This window comes from Pan paniscus, chromosome 21 (genome assembly GCF_029289425.2).
Source record: "Pan paniscus chromosome 21, NHGRI_mPanPan1-v2.0_pri, whole genome shotgun sequence".
Classification (NCBI taxonomy): domain Eukaryota; kingdom Metazoa; phylum Chordata; class Mammalia; order Primates; family Hominidae; genus Pan; species Pan paniscus.
In genome coordinates this window covers 39,089,824-39,108,185 of record NC_073270.2, presented here as the reverse complement: position 1 = coordinate 39,108,185, position 18,362 = coordinate 39,089,824, and the positions used below count along the sequence as shown (strand labels likewise).

Sequence of the window (18,362 nt, the reverse complement as noted above, 5' to 3'; positions counted from 1 at the left end):
CTTTAAAAAAGAGCCTTTGTTTTTGTTTTTGAGATGGAGTATCGCTCTGTTGCCCAGGCTGGAGTGCAGTGGTGTAATCTTGGCTCACTGCGGTCCCCTTCTCCCGGGTTCAAGCGATTCTCCTGCCTCAGACTTCTGAGTAGCTGGGATTACAGGCACCTGCCAACATGCCCAGCTAATTTTGTATTTTTATTAGAGATGGGGTTTCACCATGTTGGTCAGGCTGGTTTGGAACTCCTGACCTCAGGTGATCTGCCCACCTCGGCCTCCTGAAGTGCTAGGATTACAGGCATGAGCCATCGCCTGTATTTTTAATAGACTAATTTTTGTATATATATATTTTTTTGCGACAGAGTCTTCTCTGTTGCCAGGCTGGATGGAGTGCAGTGGTACGATCTCAGCTCACTGCAACCTCCGCCTCCTAGGTTCAGGCAATTCTCCTGCCTCAGCCTCCTGAGTAGCTGGGACTACAGGTGCACGCCGCCATGCCTGACTAATTTTTTTTTTTTTTTTTTGTATTTTAGCAGAGATGGGGGTTCACCATGTTGCCCAGGCTGGTCTTGAACTCTTGAGCTCAGGCATTCTGCCTGCCTCGGCCTCCCAAAGTGCTAGGATTACAGGCATGAGCCACCGCACCCGGCTGTATTTTTACTAGAGACAGGGTTTCACCACATTGGCCAGGCTGATCTCAAACTCCTGACCTCAAGATCCACCCACCTTGGGCTCCCAAAGTGCTGGGATTACAGGGGTGAGCCACCATGCCCGGCCTGGAAGGGCCTTCTGTGAGTGTGAAGGTGAAGCAGTATTAGTCCTTCTAGAGACTCATAGAACCTTAGATTCCCAGCCTGATCCCAGACATTACCTGAAACGTGTGTATATGTTTCTAAGTGTGCGCACGTGTAGATGACATGTAAATGCAAGTGCTTGTATGTATATATGAGAGCATTTGCATGTATATGAGTATAGATTTGTACATGTGTTTGTTTATATGTTATTTGTATGTGTATGCACATATGTGTGTGCATGTGTGTTTTAACATGTACATGCCTGAGTACCTACATAGGTAACCTGAATATAACTGGGGTTCCATATGGCCCACTGTCAGTGCAGTATCCCAGTCATAGGGATACAGCCTGGCAACCAAAATATAATGAAAACTGCTTCAAACTTTTACTCAGTGTTAGGACTGCACTGGGCTGCAAGTACAGAAACTCCAACAAGCAATGACTTAAATAAAAGGGGTTAATTTTCCCACATGTTTAAAAAGAAGTCCAGGGGTCAGCTATTCAGGCTGCTGTAGATGCTCAAGGATGCCATCAAGGAACTAGGCTTCTAGCTTCCTGCTCTACCATTTTAATTATGGGTGGTTTTCTTCTTCGTGGAGGCAGGATGGTGGCTGCATCCCAAGAATTGTGTTCATATTCCAGGCAGAAATAAGACAAAAGCCAAAGAGTCTTTTCTGCTAGTATTTTGGCTATCTGTTGCTGTATCACAAACCATCCCTAAAATTTAGTGGTTTAGAAAACAATAATTTATTATTTCTTTTTGAGATGGGGGATCTCGCTCTGTCACCCAGGCTGGAGTGCAGTGGTGCGATCTCAGCTCACTGCAACCTCTGCCTCCCAGGTTCAAGTGATTCTGGTGCCTCAGCCTCCCAAGTAGCTGGGACCACAGGTGCCCGCCATGACGTCTGGCTAATTTTTTGTGTTTTTAGAGGAGATGGGGTTTTGCCCTGTTGGCTAGGTTGGTTTTGAACTCCTGGCCTCAAGTGATCTGCCCGGCTCAGCTTCCCAAAGTGCTGGGATTACAGGTGTGAGCCACCATGCCTGGCCTCAAGCCTCTTTAGTTTTGTTGTTGTTTTGTTTTTCTGTTTTTTTTTTTTTTTTTTTTTGAGACGGAGTCTCGCTGTGTCTCCCAGGTTGGAGTGCAGTGGCGCGATCTCGGCTCACTGCAAGCTCCGCCTTCCGGGTTCACGCCATTCTCCTGCCTCAGCCTCCCAAGTAGCTGGGACTACAGGCGCCCGCCAACACGCCCGGCTAATTTTTTGTATTTTTAGTAGAAACGGGGTTTCACCGTGTTAGCCAAGATGGTCTCGATCTCCTGACCTCGTGATCCGCCCGTCTCGGCCTCCCAAAGTGCTAGGATTACAGGCGTGAGCCACCGCGCCCGGCCTTTTTTGTTTTTCTTTTGTTTTTTTTGAGACGGAGTTTCGCTTTTGTTGCCCAGGCTGGAGTGCAATGGCACGATCTCGGCTCACTACAACCTCCACTTTCTGGGTTCAAGCGATTCTCCTGCCTCAGCCTCCCTAGTAGCTGGGATTACAGGCATGTGCCACCACACCCAGCTAATTTTGTATTTTTAGCAGAGATGGGTTTTCTCCATGTTGATCAGGCTGGTCTTGAACTCCCTACCTCAGGTGATCCACCCGCTTTGGCTTCCCAAAGTGCTGGGATTACAGGCGTGAGCCATCACACCCTGTCTGTTTTTCTGTTTTTTTAAGATGAGGTCTTGTGCTGTCATCTAGGCTGGAGTGCACTGGCACCCTTATAGCTTACTGCAGCCTCAAACTCCTGGGCTCAAGTGGTTCTCCTGCCTCAGCCTCTAAGTAGCTGGGACTATAGGCACGTGTCACCATGCCTGGCTAATTAAAAAAAAAAATTTTTTTTCTTTTTTAGAGATGAGTGTCTCACTTTGTTGTCCAGGCTGGTCTCGAACTCCTGGGCTCAAGCCATCGTCCTGGCTCAGTCTCCCGAAGTTCTGGGATTACAGGCGTGAGCCACCATGCCCAGCTTAGTTTTTTTTTTTTTTTTTTCCCTGCTCTTATTAGTGAATTAGTTTGGTTCTGTGCAACAAGGAGAACCTGGGAGCTGGCCCAGAAGAGGATGTTCCTTAGAAACCAGGAGAAAGGGGCAAGATTAGGAATAGCCACACAGCAATAATTTAGGCCCTATCACACCATCATGCATGTTTGAGTGTGTGTGTATATTTGTGTGTATCTGCATAAGTGTAGGCTGGGCACAGTGGCTCATGCCTGTAATCCCAGCACTTTGGAGGGCGAAGGCGGGGTGATCATTTGAGGTCAGGAGTTCGAGACCAGCCTGGCCAACATGGTGAAACCCCATCTCTACTAAAAATAAAAAAATAAGGCCAGGCATGGTGGCTCATGCCTGTAATCCCAGCACTTTGGGAGGCTGAGGCAGGCGGATCACGGGGTCAGGAGATCGAGACCATCCTGGCCAACATGGTGAAACCCCATCTCTATTAAAAATACAAAAATTATCTGGGTGTGGTGGCGTGTGCCTGTAATCCCAGCTACTTGGGAGGCTGAGGCAGGAGAATCACTTGAACCTGGGAGGCGGAGGTTGGGCCATTGCAGTGCAGCCTGGGTGACAGAGCGAGGCTCCGTTTCAAAAACAACAACAAAAACCCCACAAAATATATGAACACGTGTGTGTATGTCACACTCGCTTGTTCCTATGCCCCATGAGGCCCCAGCAACTGTGGCTGGAGCCCAGCAGTGAGGGTTGCTCCTGATTCTCTCATGGACATCCCCCTGGTTTCTCCTGGTTTGGTGGTGGGTGGGGTTTCTTGGGCCAGGGTTGGGCAGCTGCAGCCTAATGGTCAGGTCCTTGTCTCCACCCATTTGTGCCTGCAGGTATCTGGAGATCTGCTCGGCAGATGGTCAAGACACCCTCTTCCTGAGGGCCAAGGATGAGGCTAGTGCGAGGTCGTGGGCGACTGCCATCCAAGCCCAGGTCAACGCTCTGACGCCGCGGGTCAAGGATGAGCTGCAGGCACTGTTGGCAGCCACCAGCACAGCTGGGAGCCAGGACATCAAGCAGATTGGCTGGCTAACTGAGCAGGTACCTGCTGGGCCTGGGACCTATCCCTCCCTCTCTTCCGCTCCTTTGGAGCTGGCCCTGTTCCCAGTGCCCCTGGCCACCTCACCCTGCCCTGGCCCTCTGCCCTCTCTTCCCCCACCCATCCTCACTGCTGTTTTGTTCTCTGCAGCTGCCCAGTGGGGGCACAGCCCCCACCCTGGCCCTGCTAACTGAAAAGGAACTGCTCCTCTACTTGTCTCTCCCCGAGACCCGCGAGGCCCTGAGCCGGCCAGCCCGTACTGCCCCACTCATCGCCACCAGGTACCCACGGGCAGGGGCAGTATGTCTCCCCCAGAACTTGCCAGGAGATGCTCCAGCAGGGCCCCAGAAGCTGGGAACTCCAACCCTGTCCACCCTCAGCTATTCCCCAGGTGACCTGAAGCAAGTCTCTGCCCTGTATGGGCCTCAGTTTCCTCATCTGTAAAATGGGTGCTTGGAACTAAAGGATATAAGGCCCCCATTAGCCACTCATTCGCTGACACTTATGCCTTGTGCTGCATGGTTCAGAGGGCACAGAGCTGACCCCAACAGTTTCTGCCTCCAGAGAGAACCTTGTCTGGCTGGGGAGACAGACCCAGGAACAGCCATTACAGTGCAGGGTTTGTAGGAGCCACTTAACTCTGTTGGGGTAGTAGAGGAAGGCTTCAGGGAGGAGGTGACATTTGAGCTGGACTTTGATGGATGAGTAGAAGTTTTCTGTTTAAGAAAGGGTGAAAGAGCATCCCATGCAGAGAGAACATCATGGTCAAAAGTACAGAGGCATGAAGGGCTATAGCATGTTCATGGAGCTATGAGTTTGTGATAACCAGAATTCATGCAGGAAATGGAGAGAAGGGAGTTGGCAGGGCCTGATCTTGAAGAGCTTCTATTGCCTGATTAAGGAATGTTAGCTTTAGCTTAAGAGTTTGGTAGTGTTGAAGGGTTTAAGCTGGGGAGCGAGGTGCTCTGGTTGCTTTAAGAGAATCCCTGTGGCTGCCACGTGGAGAATGCAGTGGAGAGTGCAGGATGGAAGTGGGGAGGTGCTGCAGTCATGCAGGAGAGATGATGGTGGCTGGGGGAGGTGGAGGTGGGTGGCAGGAGCAGATGGGGAAGAAAGGCAGCATTGGCATTGGAAACCACATGGGTGTAAAATTAACAGGGCTCCGTGCTTGCCAGATGGGGCGGGTGAAGGAGGGGTCCGGAATGAACAGGAGGTTTGGAGCTTGTGTCTGGGTGAGCGTGGGACTGGGGGTGGGGGTGGAAAGGGAGGAGGCTGGAGCAAGATGCTGAGTTAAGTCCAGAGTGTGTGTGGGATGGAGAGGGAGCTTGGATAGGAAGCTTGGGGACTCGAGGGTCTGCAGCTCAGGGCTGGAAAGTCGAAGGCTGGTGTCAGCAGCAGTCTGTGGCGGGGGGAACTGAGCTATAGGAGAAAGAGTGGGTGGAGGGAGGAACAAAGAGGGATATGGGGCAGAACTCTCTGCCCCAGAGAGGGGCAGTTGGCTTACCAAGGCCACACAGCAAGTGAGAGTCAAGCTGCAGGGGTCTGAAGTCCTTGTCCCCCATGTCTCCTTACCTCAGGCTGGCTCTGGCCCGTGTGTCAGGAGCCTGCTGGCTACTAGGGATAACTAGGTCCTGGACTGTCTGCCTAATCAAGTGATTCAAGTTAGGCAACAAAAGTTTACTGAGCACCTACTGTGGTCAGGCATGGTTTTAGTTACTGGGAATACAGTGGTGAACACAAGATCAAAATTTCTAACCTAGTTGACATTCTAGTGAAAAAGACAGTCAAAAACCAACGAAAACAAATAATAAAAAGTATAATTTCTGGTACCATGATTAAAAAGTAAGGCTAGTGAGTGACAAGGGTGCTATTTTGGACTGGGAGGTCAGGGAAGGCTTCTCAGAGGAGGTGACATTTAAACTAACATCTGAAGGAAGTGAGGGAGTGAGCCGTGCAGATAATCAGGGAAGCATGTATAGGCAGAGGGAAGAGCATATGCAAAGGTGCTGAGGCAGGCATGTGCTAGGTGTGTGTGATGACACCAGTATAGCCAGAGCCAAGGGAGTGATGGGGAAGGTGGCAGGAGATGTCTCCTGCTGAGTCAATCAGTGCCCCCTGGAAAGTCCTGTCCTGTTAGGTGGTAAAGGATTTACAGGGTTTCTTCCCAGGTCACTGGCCCCTTTGCCCAGAACTATTTGCCTCCGGCCCGAGGCCTCATGCTCAGCCCTCTGCCCCCAACCCCCAGACTGGTGCACTCAGGCCCCTCCAAGGGCTCAGTGCCCTACGATGCAGAGCTCTCTTTTGCCCTGCGCACGGGCACGCGTCACGGTGTGGACACTCACCTGTTCAGCGTGGAGTCACCGCAGGAGCTGGCTGCCTGGACCCGCCAGCTTGTGGATGGCTGTCACCGGGCCGCCGAGGGTGTGCAGGAGGTGTCTACAGGTGTGCTGGGAGGATCTGGGAGTGTCCCTCTGGTAATAAGCCTCTTATCCCCAGGGGCATTCAAGCTTCCTTCTTTAGGGCACTTCAGGAGGGGATAGAAAATGGGGTTTGGAGGTCAAGGTGGGTGGATCACCTGAGGTCAGAAGTTTGAGACCAGCCTGGCAAACATGGCAAAACCCTGTCTCTACTAATAATACAAAAATTGGCCAGGTGCAGTGGCTCACGCCTGTAATCCCAGCACTTTGGGAGGCTGAGGCGGGTGGATCACTTGAGGTCAGCAGTTTGAGACCAGCCTGGCCAAAATGGTGAAACCCTGTCTCTACTAAAAATACAAAAATTAGCCGGGCATGGTGGTGGGCGCCTGTAGTCCTAGCTACTCGGGAGGCTGAGGCAGAATTGTTTGAATCTGGGAGGTGGAGGTTGTAGTGGGCCCAGATTGCGCCACTGCACTCCAGCCTGGGCGACAGAGCAAGACTGTCTCAAAAAAAAAAAAAAAAAAAAATACAAAAATTAGCCGGGCATGGTACTAGGTGCCTGTAGTCTCAGCTACGCAGGAAGCTGAGGCACGAGAATCACTTGAACCCGGGAGGTGGAGGTTGTGGTGAGCCGAGATTGCGCCCACTGCACTCCAGCCTGGGTAACAGAGTGAGACTGTTTCTCCAAAAAAAAAAAAAAAGGAAGTTGGGTTTGGGCCCTCTGTTTTGGATGTGCAGGTGCCCTAGCAGGCAGAGACTCTTCTCCCTGGGGTTTTCTTGCCCCAGTTTTGTCAATCTGCTGGTGAGGATGTGAGAGATGGCACTTGGGGTAGGGTTGCCAGAGGAAATAAATACAGGACACCCAGCCTCATTTGAATTTCAGGTTAACAATGAATACTTTTTTCACAGAAGTATGCCCAAATTAGTCATTGTTTATCTGAAATTTAAATTTAGCTGGGTAACTCTGCAGGTCTCCAAGGGCGGTGCTTGGTAGATCTGATGATGCCTTTTTCAGCAGTGAGCCTCCTGTCCATGGCACATTTTAAGCTCCCCCTTTCTACTTGTGCTGCTGGAAGTGGGACTGGAAGTGGGTGTAGGTCCTCTGAGGGTGGGGGTGATGACTCTCTGCAGGGTGGGTGTACTGGTGCCACGACAAACAGTGAGCCTCCCATCCCTGGAGGCATTCAGGCCCCACTTTGTAAGCTGCGGTGGGGGTTGGAGGTTGGGGTGTAGTCTCTGAGGTGCCAGCTGTGCCTGTACCTATGTGCCCTCCCTGCAGCCTGCACGTGGAATGGGCGTCCCTGCAGCCTGTCTGTGCACATCGACAAGGGCTTCACACTGTGGGCGGCTGAGCCAGGTGCAGCCCGAGCTGTGCTCCTGCGACAGCCCTTCGAGAAGCTGCAGATGTCTTCAGATGACGGTGCCAGTCTCCTTTTCCTGGATTTTGGAGGTGCTGAAGGCGAGATCGTGAGTGAGGGGCTGCCTCTGCACCCTGGGGAGGAGGGGGTGTGCACTCTCGGAGGCCAGGCTGGCCAGGGCCCTGACTCTTCTCTCCATCCACCCTCCAGCAGCTGGACCTGCACTCGTGTCCCAAAACCATAGTCTTCATCATCCACTCCTTCCTGTCGGCCAAAGTCACCCGCCTCGGGCTGTTGGCCTAGAAGTCGCCAGATGCACTAGCCCTGAAGAGGGGTGTCCATGACATGGCCTGAGCTGGGCCTCCACCGACTGCCTGCTCACCCCTGGGCTGAGGGAAGGGAGAGGAGAGGAACAAGGGCCTCCGAGACCCCACCCCTGAGGGAGACTGGATTGGTCTTGGGGCCCAGGACCCAGACGCAGGACAGAGTGGACTCTGCCTGTGATGGGGTGGCCTTCCTGCTGCCCCCCTCCACCAGTGCCTTTTGCAGAGAGATATTTTGTGTACACAGAAGCCATTCCGAGTCTGGGACCTGCCCCTGTGCGGATCCTGACCCCAGCCAACAGCTGAGCTGCCAGGCCTCCTCGAGGCCCCTAAGCCATCCCCAGAGGTCCCATCTGAAGCTGGAGTACCCTGGGGTCAGCAAAAGAGAAAGAAGAGGAGATTTTCTGTTTGTTTTTCCCCTCAGCCCTGCCACCGTGGGGAGTCTGGTTTTTCTCTTCATCCTCTCTCTCTCCTCCTTACTCTTGGATAAATAAACAGCCTGTGAGCACACAGGCAGCCTGGCCCAGTGTATGTGGTCTGTGCCTTGGCCTTTGGGTCCTGGGGTGGCCCCTGCAGTCCCAAGATGGACCAGACCAAGGACTAGGGCACTTTTCCCTGGAGAAGAACAGACCTTTACCACGTGGGCCAAAGACAGTGTATTGGTTATCTATTGTTGTGTGACAAATTACCCAAAATTTGCAGCTTAAAATGACAAATATTCATTATCTCTTAGGTTCTGTGGGTCAGAAATTTGAGAGGGGCTAAGCTGGGCTGTTCTTGTCTCAGGGTCGCTCATGAGGTTGCAGTCAAGTTGTCGGCTAGGGCTGCAGTCATCTGAAGGCTTGACTGGGGCTGGAGGATCCATTCTAATACTGCTCATGCACATGGCTGTGGGTAGGAGGTCTCAGTTCCTCACCATGTAGGGCTAACCCTAGAGCTGCTGCTTGAGTTTTCTCATGATATGGCAGTTGGCTTTCCCCACAGTGAGACAGAAGAGAGAGCAAGGAGGAAGCCACAAACAGTGCCTCTTATGACGCGGTCTTGGAAGCCTTACACTGTTGCTTCTGCTTTGTTCTATTCATTAGAAATGAGTCACTAAGTTCAGTCCACACTCAAAGGGAGGGGAATTAGGCTCCACCTCTTGAAGAAAGGAATGTCAAAGAATTTGTGGACCCATGTCAAAGCCATCTTAGAGAGCTTCAGGACCCTTTCCTGCAGAAGGGAGGTGGAGTGGAATGTGTTTGGTACTTCGGAAACTGCGATGTGCTGGCTGGATGTGAGTGGGCAGTGGTTATGACTCCCTACCTAAAATCACAATGACAATGGCAATGATGGAGAACTTTTTTTTTTTTGAGACGGAGTCTTGCTCTGTCACCCAGGCGGGGTCTCAGCTCACTGCAACATCCACCTCCCGGTTCAAGCGATTCTCCTGCCTCAGCCTCCCGAGTAGCTGGGATTACAGGCGCCCACCACCATGCCCCACTAATGTTTTGTATTTTTAGTAGAGATAGGGTTTCACCATGTTGGCCAGGCTGGTTTTAAACTCCTGACCTCAAGTGATCCTCCTGCATCAGCTTCCCAAAGTGCTAGGACACCGCGCCAAGCCCAGAACTTTTTTTTTTTTTAAACTTTTGAAAGGTTCAGTTTCTTTAATGTAGCGACAAGATAAAACAAAGATGATGTGCCTGGTGCGATGGCTCATGCCTGTAATCCCAGCACTCTGGGAGGCTGAGGTGGGCGGATCACCTGAGGTCAGGAGTTCAAGACCAGCCTGGCCAACATGGTGAAACCCTGTTGCTACTAAAAATACAAAACTTAGCCGGGCATGGTGGCACCTGCCTGTAATCCCAGCTACTCAGGAGGCTGAGGCAGGAGAATTGCTTGAACCTGGGAGGTGAAGGTTGCGGTGAGCTGAGATCGCGGCCACTGCACTCCAGCCTGGGTAACAGAGTGAGACTCGGTCTCAGAAAAACAAACAAAACAAACAACAACAACAACAACAACAAATTAGCCAGATATGGTGGTGTGCACTTGTAATCTCAGCTACTCAGGAGGCTGAGACAGGAGAATCATTTGAACCCTGGAGGTGGAGTTTGCAGCGAGCAGAGATTGCGCTACTGCACTCCAGCCTGGGCCCCAGAGCGTGACTCTGTCTCAAAAAAAAAAAAAAAAAGAGAGACCAGGTAACTTAACTTTGAGGCAATCACTTTTAGCTTACTTATAATGGTAGCATTGTTTCTTTGTGAGAATGAAATTTTCTCAGCTTATCCACTAAATTTTCAGCAACATCCCAAACCACCAAAGACTCACTCCTTTTCCTTCTGGCCATCAGCAGTCTGGTGCCTTCACTTGGAACACCGCCCTCCGCCCTATTTTTTGTTTTGGAGGTGGGGTCTCGCTTTGTTGCCCAGGCTGGAGTGCAGTTGCGGGATCCCAGCTTACTGCAGTCTCGGCCTCCCAGGCTCAAGTGATCCTCCTACCTCAGCCTCCCAAGTTGCTAAGACTATAGGACTGTGCCACCATGGCTGGCTAATTTTTTATTTTTTAATTTGTTGTAGAGATGGGGTCTTGCCATGTTACCCAGGCTGGTCTCACACTCCTGAACTCAAGCAATCCTCCTGTCTTGGCCTCAAGCAATTCTCTTGCCTCAGCCTCCTGAGCAGCTGGGATTACAGGCGCTCGCCACCATGCCCGGCTAATTTTTTTGTATTTTTAGTAGAGACGGGGGTTTCACCATGTTGGCCAGGCTGGTCTTGAACTCCTGACCTCAGGTGATCCGCCTGCCTCGGCTTCCCAAAGTGCTGGGATTACAGGTGTGAGCCACTGCGCCTGGCCATAATTTTTGCACTTTTATTAGAGATGTGGTTTCACCATGTTGGCCAGGCTGGTCTTGAACTCCTGACCTCCAGTGATCTTCCCACCTTGGCCTCCCAAAGTGCTGGGATTACAGACATGAGCCACTGTGTCTGGCCACTATATGTATATTTCTACATCTAGAATGAGATTTATTATAAGGAATTGGCTCAAGTGATTATAGAGGCCGAGAAGTCCTACAATTTGCCATCTGCAAGCTGCACACCGAGGAAAGGTGGTGGTGTAAATTCCAGTTTGAATCTAAAAGACTGAGAATCAGGAGTGCCAATGGTGTTTAAGTCCCAGTCCAAGGGCAGGAGAAGACCAATGTCTCAGCTTAAGCAGTCAGGCAGACAGAGAATTCAACCTTGCTCTGTCTTCCTGTCCTATTTGGGTCCCCAAGGGGTTAGATGATGTCCATCCAGATTGTGGAGGGTAGTCTACTCTACTCAGTCCACCAAAGCTAATCTCTTCCTCAAGAAACACCCAGAAATAACGTTTAACTAGATATCTGGGCAACCTGTGGCCCAGTCAAGTTGACACAAATAATTAACCAGCACAGTGTTCTGCATTATTTCCCAGTGTTCTCCAGCAGGATTAAGACCTAGATGCCTGCAAGAAAGTTGCTTGTTAACAATGTTTATTGGCTGTCTCCCCTCCCTGTTTCACTCCCCTACTACCCTACCAGTGTTTCCTGAGATTACTTTGCAAATCAACTACCTGCACTCAAATACTTGTCTCAGTAGCCGGGCACAGTAGCTCATGCCTGTAATCCCAGCACTTTGGGAGGCCAAGGTGGGTGGATCACCTCAGGTGGGGAGTTAGAGACCAGTCTGGCCAATATGGTGAAACCCTGTTTCTACTAAAAATACAAAAATTAGCCGGGCGTGGTGGCGCTTGCCTGTAATCCCAGTTACTCAGGAGGCTGAGGCAGGAGAATCGCTTGAACCCGGGTGGTGGAGGTTGCAGTGAGCCAAGATTGGGCCACTACACTCTAGCCTGTGTAACAGAGTGAGACTTGGTCTAAAAAAAAAAAAAATACTTGTCTCAGGTCTGCTTCTGGGGAGCCCAAACTAAGACAGAAAGCAGTCATTTATTCATTCAACAAATTTTCATTAAGCCCTTCTATGAGTCAGACCCTTTGTAGATCATGGGGATAAAGTCATGAACAAGACACGACGTGTCCCTCCCTAGCTGATAGTCCAGGGAATAGGCAATGATAAGAAAATAAGTAACGCCAACATTTTGAATAGTGACAAATATGGTGAAGAAAATAATAAGAGAAGTGATAGAGTAGTTTATATGAAGTGGTCAGAGAGGGTCTCTCTGAAGAGCTGATATTTATGCTGAGACCTAAAGGATGAGAAGGGGCCAGCCATGAAACAATTTTGGAGAAGAGCATTCCAGAAAGATAACAGTAAGAAGAGAAGCTCTGTGGGCATGGTGTTGCGTGCCTGTAATCCCAGCTACTTGGGAGGCTGTGGCAGGATAATTGCTTGAACCTGGGAGGCGGAGGTTGTAGTGAGCCAACATCACGCCATTGCACTCCAGCCTGGGTAATAGAGCAAGACTCCGTCTCAAAAAAGAAAAGAAAAAAAAAAAGGACAGAGGGTCTGAAATAAACATTTGCTTGGGTTATTGAAGGAGCAAGATAAAATTATGTAGTTGAAGTATAGTCAACTAGAAAGAACACAGTAGGAGAAGTAAGTGGTAAGAAGTACGTGGGTTGGAGAAGTAAAAGTAAGCAGGGGGCCAGACATGGTGGCTCATGCTTGTAATTCCAGCACTTTGGTAGGCTGAGATAGGAGGATCACTTGAGGCAGGAGTTTGAGACCAGCCTGGCCAACATGGCGAAACCCCATCTCTAGTAAAAACAAAAATCAGCCGGGCGTGGTGGTGGGCGCCTGTAATCCTCGCACTTTAGGAGGTCGAGGTGGGCGGATCACTTGAGGCCAGGAGTTTGAGACCAATCTGGCCAACATGGTGAAACCCTGCTCTACTAAAAATACAAAAATTAGTTTGACGTGGTGGTGCACGCCTGTAATCCCAGCTACTCGGGAGGCTGAGGCAGGAGAGTCGCTTTAACCTGGGAGGCGGATGTTGCAGTGAGCCGAGATTGCACTACTGCACTCCAGCCTGGGCGACAGAGTGAGTGAGACGTCGTCTCAAAAAAAAAGCAGGGGCCACATCATGCAGGCCCCTAGGATACAGTAGGAAATCTGGATTTTATTGCACGGGCAATGGAAAGCTCTTAAGCTTTTTTTTTTGTTTTTTTCTTCTCTTTTCTTTTTTTTTGAGATGGAGTCTTGCTCTGTCGCCCAGGCTGGAGTGCAGTGGCTCCATCTTGGCTCACTGCAATCTCCGCTTCCCAGGTTCAAGCAATTGTCCTGCCTCAGCCTCCCTAGTAGCTGGGACTACAGGCACGCGGCACCATGCCCAGCTATTTTTTATTTTTTATTTTCAGTAGAGACGGGGTTTTACCATATTGGCCAGGTTGGTCTCGAATTCCTGACCTCATGATCCACCCACCTCAGCCTCCCAAAGTGCTGGGATTACAGGCATGAGCCACCGTGCCCGGCTGTTTTTGTTTGTTTCTTTTTCAAGACATGGTCTCATTCTGGTACCCATGCTGGAGTGCAGTGTTGAGGTCATGGTTCACTGCCGCCTCAACTTCCCTGGCTCAAGCAATCGTCCCTGCCTCAGCCTTCTGAGTAGCTGGGACCACAGGTACCCACCACCATGCCGGGGTAATTTTTGTGTTTTTTGTAGAGATGGGGTTTTATCATGTTGCTCAGGCTAGTCTAGAACTCCTGGGCTCAAGCAATCTGCCCATCTTGGCCTCCCAAAGTGCTGGGATTACAGATGTGAGCCACCACGCCCGGCCTGCCACGGAGAGTTTTCAGGAGAGGGGTGATATAATTTGATTTAATAAAACAAACACAAATTCCCTTAGGCTATGTGTGGGAAACTGTTCTCAGGAGACAAGGTGACCATTAGCAGGCTACTGTGATTGTTTCTGATGAGACAATGGTGGCCTGGGTAGTTGTAGCTACCGAGTAGACAGATTTGACATTTTGGAGTTAGAGTTGACAGGGCTTACTGACAGATAGAATGTGGGGATCCAGGGAGGTGAAGAAAATGACCATTCAGTTCCTCCTAGTGCACCTGGAAGGATGGTTGGGCCATTTACTGAGATGGGCCAGAATGACAGGTACAGGTTTTTGGTGAAGGTGCATGTGTGGAAATGAAGAGTTCTGTATAAGTTAGAGATGGTCATCAGACACTCAAGAAGGGGTGTCAAGTAGGCAGCTGAGCTATGGCTCTGGTACTGCAGGGAGGGTCCAGCTGGAGATGTGAATCAGGAAGTCATTAACCTACAGGGCAGCACCCTCCAATAGAAATAGAGCGTGAACCTCTTAGGTGACTTAAAATTTCCCAGTAAGGACCGGACACGGTGGCTCATGCCTACAATCCCGGCACTTTGGGAGGCCAAGGTGGGAGGATGGCTTGCGCCTAGGTAGGAGTTTGAGACCAACCTGGGCAACATGGGGAGACTGGTCTCTACAAAAAAATAAAAAAAATTTTTAGCTGGGCGTGGTGGCGCCTGCCTATAGTCCCAGCCACTTGGGAGGCTGAGGTGGGAGGATTGCTTTAGCATGGGAGGCGGAAGCTGCAGTGAGCCATGATCACACCATATTATTTTTCCCCCTGCTAGCCACATTGAAAAAGTAAAAAGAAACAACAGGTGAACTTAATTCAAATATTTCTACCACCATAGCTACAAATAAAAAAAACTAATTCAACAAATGTACTTATTTAATCCAATATGTCCCAACAATTATTGCAGCACATAATCAATATAAACATTATATATATGAACTATTTGACATTTCTTCTTCCACATCCGGTGTATCTGACATTTAGCGCACATTTGATTTGCACTCACCCACTTTGAGGAGCTCAATTGCCGCTTAAGTCCGTGGCTAGTGGCTGCCCTAAAGTTCAGCACCGCCACGGAGCTTTGGGTCCACCCGGACTGTAAAAAGAAAGCACTTCCGTTAGCATGACCCGGCCTGAAGTAGCGGCGGAACGGAAGTCGCTTGTGTATGAGCGCAGCGGCGGACCTGTGAGGGGATCCGACTTGCCGGCAGAACTTACGCTGCGGGACCCCGGGCACTGTTGCTGCTGCGGGAGGTGAGCAGCGCGGCCGCCAGGGTGGGCTGCGCACCCGCTTTTGACTGGCGCCTGGGGCAGGAGGGGCCGCGGATCCCGGGAAGCGCACGGTGTTCAAGAGGGAGGATGGCACGGTGGTTATGGCGTGGGGCCTGGCGTCAGGCTGTAGGGGTTCGTACCCTAACCCCGCCGCCTAACCCCGTGTGACCTTGGACAGGTCACCTCCACTTCTTTCAAGGCTTCGCTTCGCCACCCGTGAAGTGGGGTTGACAGTACAGCCTGCCTCGCAGGGTTGCTGTGAGGGTTATAGGTAATAATTCGCGGAAAATGCTTTGCACCATGCCTAACGCATTGTAACCAGCCAATACAATGTTTGGGATGTTGTACGCTGTTGTTCCAGCCTCATTGCCGACTGTCAGAATTAATTTCGAGCCTCCAGAGAGGCTTCTACATTGCGTTATGCAAAGCATTTTGCTTGTATTATTGCATTTGATCCCACAGTAGGCTTATGGAGATAGGTGCTATTATCCCCATCTAGAGGCTCCCAGAGTTTAAGACAGGTGCCTAAGGTTTAGCTGGCTTGGCAGCAGTGGGGTCAGATTCTGACTCCAGGGTCCATACTTTTTTTTTTCTTGAGACGGAGTCTTGCTCTGTCGCCCAGGCTGGAGTGCAGTGACGCGATCTCGGCTCACTGTAGCCCCTGCCCCGCGAGTTCCAGCGATTCTCCTGCCTCAGCCTCCTGGGTAGCTAGGATTACAGGCGCATACCACCACACCCGGCTAAGTTTTGTATTTTTAGTGGAGTTCATACTCTTAACCAGGATGCTGTAATACTCTCTGTGAAAGGGGGTGTGGGCTGTGAATGTGCAGTTAGTGAACGCTTACTGTATCTCAAGTTGGGTTTTTAATATTTTATAACACTTCTGGGGTGGTAGGTGCTGCTTTTATCCTTATTTTACACACGTGGAATTGGCGGCTCAGAGACAGAAATTTGTCTTGCCAAAGGTCACACAGCAATTATGGAGTAGAAAGGGGCGATTTTAAAGCTCACACTTTAAGGCTGTTCTTCTCTGATTCTTGAAACTGGGTTGGCATTGCTCCTAAGTGCTAGTAGCAGATGTGGCAGGTGATCTCATTGGAAAGGTAATGGGCCACATCTGCTCTTTACACATGTATAGCAGGGTTCCCCTAACCCTAGGTGGTAGAATGGTACCTGTCCGTGCCCTGTGAGGAACCGGGTTGCACAGCAGGAGGTGAGCAGCAAAGCTGGCATTACTGCCCGAGCTCTGCCTCCCGTCAGATTGGCCACGGCATTAGTTTCTCAGGAACACAAACCCTATTGTGAACTGCGTATATGCAAGGCATCTAGTTTGTGCATTCCATTTCCTTTTTTTTTTTTGAGACAAGGTCTCTCTCTCTCTGTTGCCCAGGCTGGAGTGCGGTGGCGCAATCTCAGCTCACTGCAATCTCTGCCTCCCCGGCTCAAGTGATCCTCCTACCTCAGCTTCCCAAGTTGCTGGGATTACAGGCACATACCACAATGGCCGGCTAATTTTTTATTTTTTAATTTGTTGTAGAGACAACAAATTAACATGGTCTTGCCATGTTGCCCAGGCTGGTCTCGAACTCCTGAGCTCAAACAATCCGCCTGCCTCGGCCTCCCAAAGTGCTGGGATTATAGATGTCAGCCACCGCACTGGCTCAAGATTGCATGCTCCTTGTGAGAATCTAAATGCCTGAGGTGGAACAGTTTCAACACACCCCTGCTTCCCTGTCTGTGGAAAAATTGTCTTCCATGAAACCAATTCCTAGTACCAAAAAGGTTGGGAACCACTGATGTTTAGCACCTGCCATGAGGCAGCTACCACAATGGGAGATGGTGAAGGTGTAGAAATGAATGATACTTGTTCCCTGCTTGCAGGAACCTGCCAGTTTACTAGGGCTGGCAGAAGTGTCAGTAATAATTAACAGCAAAGTGTGATGAGTCTTGTGATGGAGAGGTAGAATAGAGCTTTGGGAACCCAGAGGAGGACCCCACCTAGACTTCGGGGGTGATGGCCAGAGCAGGCTTCCCAGAGGAAGAAAGCTGAAAGTACCATAGGCCACTAGAGAGAAGATAAATACCAGCCAGAGAACAGCATGTGTAAAATCCTATAAGCTAGTGAAGATTAATACAAAGAAGTGTGGCATGGCTGGAGTGTGGTAGGCCATAGATGTGGGGTCCAGTAAAAATATATGGTGATCCTAGAATTCTTCCTTAGTCAGAAAATTAAAAAAAAAAAAAAAGTAAATAGTATGGCTTCATCTCCTGTACCTTAGTCACCTAAGTCTTCCTGGGAGGCAACTATTGTTTCTTATGCATTCTAGAGATATTGTATGTACCTGCAAATAGGTACCTAAATATTCCCACCCTCTTTCCCCACAGATTCAACAATAGTATAATGTAGGTAGCATGGAGCATATTGCTTCCTTGCCTTTGTCATGTATAGGTTCAGCCTCATTTATTTTTATTTTTATTTTTTTGAGATAGGGTCTTACTCTGTCACCCAGGCTGGAGTGCAGTGGTGCGATTATGGCTTACTGCAGCATTGATCTCCTGGGCTCAAGCAATCCTTTCATCTCAACCTCCTGAGTAGCTGGGACTACAGGTGTGCATCACTGTGCTCGGCTATTTTTTGTTATTTTTATAGAGATGAGGTCTCACTATGTTGCCCAGGCTGGTCTCGAATTCCTGGCTCAAGTGATGTTTCTGTCTCAGCTTCCCAAAATGCTGGGATTATAGGCATGAGCCACTGCACCCGGCCACCAGCCTTGGTTTCTAACAGTTGTATCTTGTTTCATTGTATGGATGCACCAGAACTTACTTAACTAGTCCTTTATTGATAACATTTAGATCTTTCCCTTTCCTTTGCTATTAGAAACACTGTTGCATTGAATATCTTTTATTTTTATTTTTTGAGACAGTCTCACTCTGTTGCCCAGGCTAGAGTGCAGTGGCGTGATCTTGGCTCACTGCAACCTTCTCCTCCTGAGCTCAAGAGATTCTCATGCCTCAGTCTCCCGGGTATCTCAGAATACAGGTGTGTGCCACCACATCCAGCTAATTTTTTGTATTTTTAGTAGAGATGAGGTTTCACTGTGTTGGCCAGGCTGGTCTCGAACTCCTGGCCTCAGGTCATCCACCAGCCTCAGCATCCCAAAGTGCTGGGATTACAGGCATGAGCCACTGTGCCTAGACTGAATGTCTTTATACATAGGTCATTTTGTATGTGTATAGATTTATCTGCAGGATAAATATGAGTGGAAATGCTTTGTCAGATGGTTTGCACACTTGTAATTTTGATGGAAAGTGGCAAATTGTTCTCTATAAAGGTTGTG

General features: G+C 49.9%; 2 protein-coding genes across 13 annotated transcripts in view; both read left to right on the top strand.

Annotated features, from left to right (window-relative positions):
* SNTA1 (syntrophin alpha 1) overlaps positions 1-8,488 on the top strand; it is a 36,150-nt gene extending 27,662 nt beyond the window's left edge. Inside the window, exons 4-8 of one of the 4 annotated variants that reach the window (XM_034946926.3) lie at positions 3,656-3,863; positions 4,012-4,142; positions 6,107-6,335; positions 7,558-7,745; positions 7,850-8,488. In XM_034946926.3, the coding sequence (XP_034802817.2) occupies positions 3,656-3,863; positions 4,012-4,142; positions 6,107-6,335; positions 7,558-7,745; positions 7,850-7,880 (787 nt within the window). In that variant the 3' untranslated portion in view covers positions 7,881-8,488. Of the gene's footprint in view, positions 1-3,655; positions 3,864-4,011; positions 4,143-6,106; positions 6,336-7,557; positions 7,746-7,846 lie in introns of all 4 variants that reach the window. The other 3 variants (XM_034946925.3, XM_034946923.3, XM_008967477.4) reach the window with 3 other exon arrangements.
* A 2,291-nt stretch (positions 8,489-10,779) lies between these two features.
* CDK5RAP1 (CDK5 regulatory subunit associated protein 1) overlaps positions 10,780-18,362 on the top strand; it is a 45,752-nt gene continuing 38,169 nt past the window's right edge. For 5 of the 9 annotated variants that reach the window (XM_014343006.3, XM_063601046.1, XM_034946936.2 and 2 more), the window contains exon 1: positions 14,874-15,006. Coding sequence is in view for 3 of the 9 variants with exons in the window: in XM_063601045.1 (XP_063457115.1) it covers positions 14,876-15,006 (131 nt within the window). In the remaining 6 variants the exon portion in view is untranslated. Of the gene's footprint in view, positions 15,007-18,362 lie in introns of all 9 variants that reach the window. The other 4 variants (XM_063601045.1, XM_055105008.2, XM_055105006.2 and 1 more) reach the window with 4 other exon arrangements.